Source organism: Panthera uncia, chromosome A2 (genome assembly GCF_023721935.1).
Source record: "Panthera uncia isolate 11264 chromosome A2, Puncia_PCG_1.0, whole genome shotgun sequence".
Classification (NCBI taxonomy): domain Eukaryota; kingdom Metazoa; phylum Chordata; class Mammalia; order Carnivora; family Felidae; genus Panthera; species Panthera uncia.
The window spans coordinates 115,390,258-115,402,851 of NC_064816.1; the positions used below are offsets into that span (position 1 = coordinate 115,390,258).

General features: G+C 42.4%; 1 protein-coding gene across 2 annotated transcripts in view; it reads left to right on the forward strand.

Annotated features, from left to right (window-relative positions):
* The first annotated feature begins 3,075 nt into the window (after positions 1-3,075).
* CREB5 (cAMP responsive element binding protein 5) overlaps positions 3,076-12,594 on the forward strand; it is a 321,468-nt gene continuing 311,949 nt past the window's right edge. For both annotated transcript variants that reach the window (XM_049642932.1, XM_049642933.1), the window contains exons 1-2: positions 3,076-3,144; positions 7,472-7,565. In XM_049642932.1, coding sequence (XP_049498889.1) covers positions 3,091-3,144; positions 7,472-7,565 — 148 coding nt within the window. In that variant the 5' untranslated portion in view covers positions 3,076-3,090. The remainder of the gene's footprint in view (positions 3,145-7,471; positions 7,566-12,594) is intronic.

Sequence of the window (12,594 nt, forward strand, 5' to 3'; positions counted from 1 at the left end):
AAACTATTTGAAGGCAACCTGTATTTCTCTGATTAATCATATTGCTGTAAACGTAACATCCATACCATGATGGCTCAATAAGACAGAGTAAATCTCTATGGCTGGGGCCTATTTCGTCTTCAAGCATCCACAGCATAGTCTAAGTCCGTGGTATCTGCTGCAGCTCCTATGCACGTTACCCGTTGGTTATGGCACATTGTAGCCAACAATTAAGATAAAATAGCTCATGCTGGGGCGCCTGGGTGGCTCAGTCGGTTAAGCATCCGACTTCAGCTCAGGTCACGATCTCGCGGTCCGTGAGTTTGAGCCCTGCATCAGGCTCTGGGCTGATGGCTCAGAGCCTGGAGCCTGCTTCCGATTCTGTGTCTCCCTCTCTCTCTGCCCCTCCCCCGTTCATGCTCTGTCACTCTCTGTCTCAAAAATAAATAAACGTTAAAAAATTAAAAAAAAAATAGCTCATGCTGATACTAACCAGAATTGCTAGATTATTCCCATTGTAGGCTTGAACTTATGGAGAAAGTCGGCATTTTGGTGAACCAGCGTGTGGGGTAGAGTTGTGATTATGGTGGAAAAATACTTTCTTCTCGTACTTACCTGGCAGGGCTTGGCCCATCTCTCTCCTCACTTTGGCTTTTTAATGAATCTCTGTCAACCTTCAGTAGTGGCACTTCCGATCTTGACCACTTCTATTAGTTAGACATTAATCTAATTATTATCACTAATTACTACTTCTGGACGTATGCCGTAAATGCGTTTATATGGAGCTTTCCCTTTTTACTGTCAGATAATCTTAGCATTGGTTCTCTTTTGTTGTATTGGCATTCTTTTGTTACCTTAGCGACTAAAAGTCTTAGGTGGCATCCAAGGAAGACTCACCTTATAGCAGATTCTCTTTTATAAGTAGAGAATAGTTAACATTATGGTGAGGATTAAGTAACACTTGTCCACAGAACCTCCCCCACCAGCCACCTCCAAACACACACACACACACACACACACACACACACACACACACACCCTTAAATACAGAGACCTTTCTCCATAATTTGGGCATGTCTTACAGGCCTCCTCACTGATCAGTGTGATACAGGAATGAAGGAGCTGAATATTATGTTCATAGCCTTATTGTAAAGAGGGGGAATTGAGGCCTGAAGCAATTAAATGACCCAGCCCCAGTTAGGCAGATCATGGTCACAGAGACAGAAAAGTTCCAGGAAGGCATTTAAAAATTTACTAGAAAGACAAAGCATATTTAATTAATGGATAACTCAATTACTGTTGTTTTTTCTATCTTGGATCAAAACCACTCTCTCACCCTTTATTTTGAGGCTTAGAAGTAAATCAGCATTCACAGGGGACAGAAGGGATGCTCTGTGATAAGCGATTTGAGAAGTTATTTTAATTGCTCATGACTTTCCTCAGACGGACAAGTGGAAAGCTCCTAAAGATACTTGTTTTTTTACTTCTCATTCCACATATAATAGAGTAAAATCATTTAAGCAATACATCTGATCCAGGAAAGCTATAAAATGATGCTAAGTTGCTGCGTTGGTAAGTGACCAGTGGGCAGTCAATCCAGACACAGATTGGAAAGGGTATTTACTGAGTGAAAATTGTATGAAGAGGAAGCAGTGTGAAGAAGAATTTGCATTTGTAAATTTGTTTTGTTTTTTAATATCTGACCAGGAGTGTTGCCTAAGGCAAGTCTTTTCGCTTGGTATTTCAGAAAAGTGAAAGCGTGCACCTGTTTCCCAAAGAATAGATATGAAGTCTGTTAGTGTTTGGGGCAAGGGTATAGTGACAGATTAGCGTTGGATTTTTTTGCAAGATAATAAAGCTTCCTTGGACAAAGGGTAACTATTTCTTGAGTAGAAGCAGAGTTCCCTCTTTCAAGGGTGAAGGTGACTTGGGACTCCTTTGGTATCACCTGCAGTTACCATTTTAAGGAAGCAAGTTCCTTCCTGTGCTTCAGAGATAAAGCAATAGGCTTTAGTCCCCTGAGAGAGCCACGTCCCGCCAGCGGCACACGTAGCTTATTTAAACTCAACTCTAAAATTGGCAAGAAAGAAAAGTGTGACTTAGAAGACGGTTTAAATTGTGAAACTTAAATTTGCATAGTACTTCACGATGTCTAAAAAATTTTTATGTTGCTGTATAGATCGGTAACCACAAAACCACGTGTATGTACTTTTATCGGGTTGGGGGAGGATTTGTCAAGGTGATTTTGATTATGCTCAAGTTTTGCCTCATAAGCTTACCTTAGAACCTCACCCCTACATAAGAAAAGACCCACACTCGAATTTAACCTATGCCTGAGACCGTAACGTCAGATTTCTCCCCACAAAGCTACCTTACGCCAGATAACTGCTGCAGATCAGATGGGCGATGGCCTTAATGTAATATTGATTTCAAATCAGCCTGTACAACCAAATTAACAAAATATCCCAGGTGACGTTTTCCGTCTTTTCTTATTTCTGTTTCTCCCTGCATAACTCGGGTACTTTTTGTTGAGGCATCCGTGAATGCCTGAGATGAAAGGGAATTTAAGATCACGGCTCACCACTGGGGTCATTTGCTGAGCTGGCTGCAGGGCTATTTTGCATCCTGTGGCTGTCCTGAAGCTTGGTGGGGTGATCATGGGTGAATTATGTGACTGCTGCTCAGGGTTGGTCACCACACTGGTGACAACCCCATTCGCTTCCTCCTCTCCCGCCAACTCCAAAGGGCAGGTGTGAACTTTACTTTGGAATCTTCTTGCGCAGGTGCGGTCTCACCAGGTAATAACATAGTCCAGGTGGTTTTCCAGAGGCAGAATCTCTGCTGCACAGCCCCATGGCATTTTTCTTCAAAGTACGATAAATACGCACTCAAGCGAACAATAGGAAGGCAGACTGCAGGAAGCCTAATGAACTTCAGCGGGACCTGTGCTCACGTTAACGTTTATCTTGTCTAATTTGGGGACTGGCATTGCAAGGGGCTCCGAGCAATCGCATTTCTCATGTTTCTTAGGTCGAAGCAGGAGATATTCATGGCTTTCTGTTTTCCTTCCTCCCTCTCCCCGTGACCCTTCAGATTTATGAGGAATCCAAGATGAATTTGGAGCAGGAGAGGCCGTTTGTCTGCAGTGCCCCAGGCTGTTCGCAGGTGAGTGTGAGAATCCTTTGGTCTGTTTTGCCAGAGACTACCTGCCTTCTGACAGGGAAGCAGCTCTCACTTGCCAATCATGCCTGCTGTGGGCTTGCTTTCTTCACCAAGATATCGTCAAAGCCCCCGTCACCATCCCCACCCCCATCATCTTCCTCATCATTATTATTTTCTACTTTGAATAGTTTGAACTACTTCCCTCAAAGCTCCGTGAAATACATCAGCATTGGCCTTTTCCATCCTTAACTTTCCCCCTGGAAGTAAGCCAGACGCATCCTGCCCACCAGATGTTCAGAACTGTTATTTCAGAAAGGGGAGGGAGGACGCTGCTTTTACAATAGTCACTTGATACGGGGCCTTTGGATTACTGGTGGAATAGCTCACCATCAGAGCTGAATTCTGTTTTGTTTTGTTTTCCTCTTTGAGTAAAATAAACCCCCTATAACGCTTCTAGAACCCACAGTTTTTCCACTTATCTAAACTTCAAGAGGGGAGATTAAACATCAAACCTCTTTGCCTCCAGTGGCTCCCATCAGGCAGAATCGTTGTGAGGATTAGATGAGATACTACATGTAGAGTATTTAGTATAGGGCCTGCACATAATAGGTGCTCTATTAATGTTCACCGTTGTTACTGCTACTGCTGTTGTAATTACGGGCCGTGTGGCAGGATTTCCCAAGCTTGGCACTATTAGCACTTGGGGCTGAACGATTCTTCATTGTGACGGCTGTCCTGTGCGTTCCAGGATGTTCGGCAGCCTCCCTGACCTCTCCCTTGGGGGCGAGGTCCCCTTGGGGGCCACCATGGCCCCCGGTTGAGAATGACTACCCAATGGTTTGCGTTTTTGGCTTTAGCTTTGTTTCTTTTTGGACCTCTTCCCTTTCGGGTGTCCCCCGATTCTCGCTGATGCTCTCCCCGCCCGTTTTATGTGTTGCTATGAGCCGTCTTTTCTCCTTTTTGGAATCAGGCAGGGTATAAATAAATAATGCCACAGACGTGTGGTCACTGGTGTCAGACGCTGCTAGAGCCGGGGCAGTGAGAGGCTGAGCAGAGGCTGTTGGGTTTGGCTGTTGGGTTCTGGCGGGTGACCTATGAAAGAGGAGTCCGGGCGGGGACCAGGTTGGAAGGGATTAACGAGTGAGTGGGTGGTGAGGCAGTGGAGGTGGCCAGCATAGAGGACTCTTTCAAGAGCACCAGGGCATGACGGGAAACAGAGTGATATAACGGTAGCCTGAGAAGGAAGCAGCCCGAGAGAGGTTCTTTTTAAGCGAGAGGCTAGCCAGGCGGGGTTTAGTCTAGGACGCTGGTAGTGAAGGTTGAAGAGGTGAATTTCCAATGACCTTGAACTCAGTGAAGGAGCAGCCTTCTCCCCTGAGAAGGCTGAGTGGACCAGTTGGACAAAATGAGGCTTGAGGATTTCCGTAGTTTCTAGGTTGCCCGGTGAAACTCCAAGCCTTCCCCCTCAACTCCTTGCCAAAGTTAAACGTAAAGATGCACCTGAAACTTGATGTTTCTATTTAATGTGTTTCTTTCTCTTGATAGGCTGTTTAAAAAAAAAATATGCGTAGCTTTCAGCTGAAGACGTGTTAGAATTGAGGAAATGTCATAGTTCCCTAGTGGTTCCAAGGGTCTCCCGGTGGAGTGTTAGCCAATTACGGTCAAGTCAATTGTTGTGATCATGGCATTTACGGTAATGACCGTCCAGAGCCTGGGAACCTGCATAGAGAAGAAAGGATGGCTGGGGTTTGGAAAGGGGAGTGTAAATATGAGTTACCAGTGCTTGTGCTGCATTGGGGGTGATGTTTCCCCCTTTTCCCTCAATGGAAAGAAACTTTGCTGCATTAGGAATGGTCTACAGTACCTGGGAGGTTTTTTGTGTTACGGCTCCTTATACATTAGCTTTGTCCCAGACATCAAGAGAAACAAGCTTCTTTTGCTCTTTCTGATCTCACAGATTCCATTGTTAATTTCACTGCCCCGTTGCCCTCAGCACGAACATGTTTTGAGTTCCAGTGGCTTCTCTCAGCTGTGTACCTGTTGTAGACTCTACATTTTGGTTATTTACAATTTGCTGCTATATTCCTGGTAAATTAAAAAAAAAGCCCACGATGCCCCGTATTGTCTCTTTGGGGAAGGGTTTATAGTTAACATGGCATACTATGGAGATTATTGTCACTTAATAAGTATTGTGGTTAATATTCTATTTTAGGTTGTTATTTTATGGAGCCAGAAAATGGCTTACAAATACGAAGTAAAAGCTATTGCCATGTTGTTTGTTGATTGTATATATCACAGTAAAAATTAAAGTAAGGATTTTAGCAGAAAGACTAAGAAGTTTACCCTGTCTATAAACCACACATGGTAGTGTCCCATATTATAAGGTGTTATAAAGGACCAAGAAAATAGATGAAGCTCCATCAAAAACCCCTGTTGTTACAAATCAAACTTCTATGTAGTTAGAAATCTGACATAATTACCATGCTTTGCAGATTCTAAATGCGCCAATATATATGATACAAATAACAAATAAAGAAATGATTTGTATTCCCCAAACTACTTTTATTCCAAAGGATTTAGTGCAGTGAATTCCCTCATTCATATGAACCCAAATCTATACACGTTGCAAAGAAGATGTCTACCACGGTATGCAATAGTAGTCGAAACTTAAAATGACTATCCCAAGGGACTGGGAAGCTCCAAGAGATTTTCTAAATTGTCAAAGATTCGGAAATGTTCAGCAGAGTTTATTGCCTTTTGTTGTATTTTCATTTGACTTTGGTAAAGCAGACACTTTGTTAAGTTCAGTTATCAAAAACATACCAGTCTGAGTCAGGGGAGGCTAGGATCTGCTCCAATAACAAATTATCCCGAAGCTTCAATGGCTTAAACCAACAATCGCTAATTTCAATTGCACAAGCATCCATTTCTATCGGAGCTTGGCAGGACATTCTTCATAATCTTTTAGAATTCAAAAATGCTCTTCATATTCCTGCAGAGATTTAGGAAGATTGAGGAGCCACTATTTCTTATATTGTAAGTTGCCAGACTAAAGGGGAGATGGTCTTGCACCACGAATTAGTTGCTGACATATGAGTAACGTGTCATTTCCATTCATGACTCCATGGGCAGAACGAGTCACATGGCCCCACCCAACCACAAGAGGGCCAGGAAATCCAGTCCCACTATATGACTAGAAGCCAGACAGCTGAAAACATTTGGGAGCTGCATTTTTGATAACCGTAACATCATTCTTTGAAAATTAATAATAAAGTGTTGGTTTACGATACTGTACAGAGTATAGAATCCTAAAAATGATTTGCCATGTTACTATAAGTCATATATATATACTTATAAAAGATCACATAATGAGTGTGCAAGGTCGTCATAAACAGAAACATACCAAACAAATGGCATGTGCACATTTGTAGGTGTATGTATCAAATAGTTGAGCATGATGTGGAATTCTTTCCCAATGTCTGACATGAATCAAAATTCTTTTCCTACTTCATGCATTTCTCCCACTTTTGGTTAATCTATAGATCATGTGTAGCATACTTATTATGCCTTAGACTTAATTTTAGACAAAAGTTCCAAATAGTTTTGTGAAACTCCGGGGCTACTTAGGTCTAAATTCATTTCTTTTTCTACTTTGGACATGTTTTTCCCCCATGTAGAGGTAGAAATGAGAGAATTTTACTTGGCTTCTTTGGGAACATAAATAAACATTGAACATTCATTCAAACACTCAAATTCTTTGAAGGTATAGCATATTTCTATTGTATATATTACTTGAATACTTTCAATATTGTTCATTTCTTCTTTCTCATTGATTCTTTAAACACAAATTTAGGGTCTTCCTTCAGATGCAAATCTCTAGTTCCTAAGGAAATATCTAATTTACTGATGAGTCATGACAGTTGACTATATTCGAAGACTACCTAGGAAGTAGAGATTTTTAAAAGGAATTCCCAGAGAAGGAACGGGGAGCCAGAGATGATGGCAGGCAAAGGTCTCTATTTCTTATTACTCTTAAGCCAGATTTTACTGCAACCTGGTTAAGCCCCCGGTAAACTATAATGGCAATAATTACGCGTATATTTGGGTGCAATTCAAAGGAACAGCTCTGCCCATTTGCTTGCAAAAAATAATTTGTCATTTAACTTAGCATGCTTTCACACTTTTTCAGAACTAATTTTTTGTTTTGCCTGTCACATATGCAATGCTGAATACATCTCTTTCTCTGTGATGGCAAATATATGTTATAAAACTAAATGGCTCCTCTCCCCTCTTCCCACCCCCCCCCCTTTTTTTTCTATTTGTCTGACAGCGCTTCCCAACAGAGGACCATCTGATGATTCATAGGCACAAGCATGAAATGACTTTGAAGTTCCCCTCAATAAAAACAGACAGTATGTTATCAGGTAAGGAGCCATCAAGCAAAAAGGCTTTGGGTGAACAGCATCAGCCGCACGGGAGATACTTGTTCAACTTATGATAGGATAGTTTCCAATGGCAAATGCTGTGCCTTGAAGACATATATTTCTAAGGTACAGCAGAGACTTAAAATAATGGTAAGCAAAAATGTAATCAGCTAATGTGGTGTTCACTCAAATAACTGGAGAGCTGGGACTTCTCATTTTCAGGAACGTAAAATGTTTATTACTATGAAAGTTGGCTCCATCTAAGTATTTTAAAAATCACATGCCTGTAATCAGTCAAGCAAAACATCTTCACTGAGCATTTGTGATGCACACTAAGCTGTTCTGAGCGCCATGGGAAGTACAAAGATTGATACGATTTCCGTTCCTGAGGATGTCACAATATCGTGGACGTGTGAAAATTTAGCCAGGAGGACTATGTTTCAGATGAGTATTTGGAAAATGCTGTGTGACTTTAGTAGAAGGAACTTCCTCTCTTTCTCTCTCTCTCCCTCTCTCTCTCTCTCTCTTTGCATTGTGGTGGTCAGTGAAAAGTTTTTTTTAAAGAAACAGAGCCTGCCTCCTAAGTGGAAGATTAAATGAGATGATAATGCAGGGGAACGTAGCCAGTGTTCAGCAAATGTGAGCAGAAATAAACAATAATAACAATTAATCCATCAAGTAATTGCAATTCCTTCCTATTTTTGATAGGTGGTGGCGGTAAGTTAAAACAGAGTGCAGGGCCAGGAGCGGGCAAACTTGAACTCTAGCATGGGCTCTGACTCCACCGGCCAGATAACCCTGAGCCACATCAGTGAACCCTTGTGGGCCTCATTTTCTTTCCACATAGAATGGGAATGATTTTATCTGCCCAGTCTATTTCACAGGCCTATTGTGAAGATCCAGTGAAAGAATGTCAGTGAAAGTGTTTCACAAACCCTAGCAGGGTAATCGAAGTGTTTCCTGTTACCCTTTTAGGCTAGAAATATTTCACCGAAGCCACTGTCTTCTTGGCATCATGAAAGAGATAATATGCCCATAAACATGCTTTAAATGATATCAGAAGAGAAACGGACTGCCCTGGCAGGCCTGGCTCATATAATTTCGCATTTCTATGGCACTTAAATTTTACGAGTATTTTATTATCCCTATTATTAGTAAATCCTCCAGGAGTTTTGTCAGACAGGTTATTATTACAAGTCATATTTTACTGATAGAGAAGAAGGGGCATAGGGAGATGGAGAAGCTCTCCCAGGCTTACCGCCCGGGGCAAAGACAAGGGTCCTTGGTTCTGCAGTCCTAGCCCACTGACTGGCATGGCCGCTGCATTGCCAGGCTTCAGCGGTTTGTATCGACAACCAGATAATCCTGGCGCCAGGGCCATCCACACGTCTCACAAACCCGCCAGTGACTCGTTAGTAGTGTGGATGTGCTGTGATTTAGAAGAATCTTGAGCCCAAAGGCAGCGTCTTTCCTTGCCTCCGCCACCACCCGCCACCTCTCAGCCTCCTCGTTTGGATCGAACTAGTTGGCTCTTCAGAACTTGTTTCATCTTCCCTTACGTCTAGAAGCAGAGATGCAGAAGCGTAGATCTGCAAGAATTACAAAAGCCCAGAAGCGTTAGGAGGGATCGTCTGTTCTTTTGTTTTTTTATCATTTCTTCTGTTCTGTCAGTCGTCTGTCCTTCCCATTATGAAGCGGTGTGACTTTATCGTTGAACGATGAGCATATATATATATATATATGCAAGTAGCAGGGCTGGAGATGTTGCAATTCCCAATGTTTAAATTTATCGGTTCTCCTCTGATTTTTCCCCAAGTGGAAGCCCTCAAGTAGGCTTCTTAGTGTTAGGACAGGGGGAGGTGTGTGTTAAGGAGTAGAAATGATGTGCAGATACTGTGACTTTTGTGGTAAGGACCAGGTAGTATCTTTCAGGTATACTGCTGGAATGGCCCTATGAGGAGCCCCATCCGAAGGTCTGAAAAAAAGGAACTAAGGGTGTGTGAACACATATATTGCCTGTAAACAGATTTTATTTATTTATTTATTTATTTATTTGGAGAGGGGAAGAAAGAGAGAGAGCGAGATCATGAGCTAAGAGAGGGACAGAGGGAGAGAGAGAGAATCTTAAGCAGGCTCCATGGTCAGCACAGCGCCAGATGCAGGGCTCGATCCTACCACCCTGGGATCGTGACCTGAGCCGAAATCAAGAGTTGGGTGCTCAACCGACTGAGATGCTCGGGTGCCCCTGGGGGCCACTTTTTTTGTTGTTGTTGCAATATCCAATTACACAACATTTCATTTCAGATGAAGTGGAGCTTGACATAGAAAGAGAAAGTAGGGTATATATGTTTATTACTAATTTCAGAATATCTGGTTAACTTGTATTTCGGAAAATCACCTCCTCCTTCGTTAATTGCAAATACTATAGTTAGAGACATTAGTGAGATGCCACAGATAGGCTTTTTGAAGGTAAGTGTCCAAAGCGTTGTCAGATCTGAAATAATTTCCTGGCTTTGTCATAAAGTCCATTTTATTCAGGCCAGGTACAACTTACTATTCAAGATGATTGTAAATGATCTGCGCCATGCCATAAGGCAGAGTAGTAAAAGTGACAGTCATGATGTTTTATTAGCATGAGTGCTCTTATGGATAGACAGTAAACATAAAACCTCAGTTTAAAGAGGCAGTACCAGTTGGTACATGAATGGGGTGGTGGTGGTGGATTCTGAGGCCAAAACTTCTAGACCCTCCCACCTTGGCCCTCCCATCCTTATTTGGTTCATGTGGTACATTTCCAGAGTCCCGATATGATGATGGACTTGAGTCTTTCCCTTTAGCTGTTCTTGTTGTGAGTGAAGATAATTTCATGGTGAGAGAGGTTGTGATATCAGAGATTTCTAGGGCACAAGGCAGAAATGGGAGCCGACTGAGAACATTATACTGTCACATACAGGTTGCAAAATCACCAGCTATTATGCGACAAAAGATGTGTTTGGTTTGAAAATTATGATCAAGTTTTAGTATTAAAGCTAAAAGAGTATGGCGTTTGGGTCTATTTTAATGGTATTGTGATTACGCATTCAGGAATTCCCAAATCTCGCCCTGTCAGAAATCCCCAACCCCACTTATTTACAGAGTTCCCAGGTTCTGTACAGGTAAAGGCCAAAATGGGAATCAAAGTGCTACTTTATTTATAGCCAGACAAGCAAATAATATTCCACATGAGAAGTGCGTGCATGCGTGTGTGTGTGTGTGTGTGTGCGCGCATATTGGGAGAGTATGGTGGAAATATTGACCTAGAAGATGACAGATTTTGCTTCCTGAAAAGATAGAGTTTGCTTCATGAAATTTAAGAGTGTTGCAGACCTTTTCTCAAAAGGTAAAACCCAATCAACATCTCATCTGAGAAAGAGATACGCGAAACCACACCTTTAAACGCCTCCACGCAAGACATCATAGCCCAATTAATGCTGGAGGCAACTGGTGTGTGTGCTTGGAAGGAAATTAGAACAGGCATCTGCTGGGGTGTGGAAAGAGGGGCTAAAGTTGTCTCTCCACCGTCACTTATTCATTCATTCAACAAACACTGAGTGTCTGCAAAGATCCTATTGTGCTAGGTGCTGGGGATGTGGCACTGAACACGACAGATGAGGCCCCACTTCCGTGGAACTTACTATACTCTACTGGGGGTGGGAGGAAGAGAGGTAATTGACGACACCCCTCCCCCCAGATTAATAAATAATGAGTTAGTGACAAGTGTGAAGATGAACCATGACAATGTGAAGTAAGTGTCTAACCGGCTGCTAAAGGAGGTCAGGAAAGGCCCCTCCGCATTAGTGGCATTTCAACTAAGACCCAATGCTCAGCACTGTGGGCTCCAGTGTCCTTTCTCTTTGTCTTCTGAATGTGTGGGGCTGAAAGTGGTGACCCCACAACACCAGATATGGTGCAGCTGACACACACGGAAGAGAGGTGAGAGAGACTGGCTTCTTTATTCTGCCTTCCTTATTCCCATTCGATGCAGAGATCTACTGTAAATGACAGTAGAGTCCCTCAGAACCCCATTGGGTCCCTGGATTAAGTCTAGCATGAGGGACTATCTCTAATTCCAGGCTCTACACCTAATTCTCACCACGGAGAAAGCAAGAAGCAAGAAATTCAGTGAAGTAGAACATGAGATTGATCATGATTAACAGGATGATCTCAGAACCCAAATCCATTGCTCATGGCCGTTTGCTACAAACCTACATAATAATCCATGGGCATTTTAAAGGGAAAGTCAGAGAAAAGGTGACCATCTCATTACAAACTCTTTTTGGAATGAACTAGGGTCTTAAAAAAAAGACTGAATAAGTAAATCTCTCTCTGTCTCTCACGTGGGTGTGTGCGCGCGCGCGCACACACACACACACACACACACACACACACACACGGACCATACTTACCTCCTCTTCCATTGATGATGAAGGTACATAGTGACTCCCCACTACTGAAATTCATCAGATCTCTATGGAACAGAGGGTGGCGGAAATGGCTTTGCATTGGAGGGCAGCATGATAATAACAATAGCTACCATTTATTGCCTTGTCTTATACCTATAATTGTGCCTCCTGCTTTATGTACATTATGTCATTTAATCCTGGCCACTTTATTCGCACAAAGAAATAAGATCAGGAGGGTAAGCAGTTTGTCCAAAGTTCCTGTCTATAATTTTCTCATTGTACATCTAGATTTGCTGAGCTCCATGCACTAAGAACATGGTTTGGTGTTACATGATTGGCTTATTTCTTCATCATATGGAGAAAACAGTCAAAAGTTTTTAGAAAGAGATTATGTTAACACACTAGCATTTACAGGAACAAAGAGTGCGTTTTAAATCAGATTTTCCCCTCCATTATGACAAGTGGCAATGGGCATGAGTAGGAGTTGTCAGCCTGTCATTCATGTTTCCAGCTGGTCAAGCAAAATTGAATTTTGAATGATTCACCTGATTACCTCGGAGACCTTGATCTGCAGTACTCTTTATATA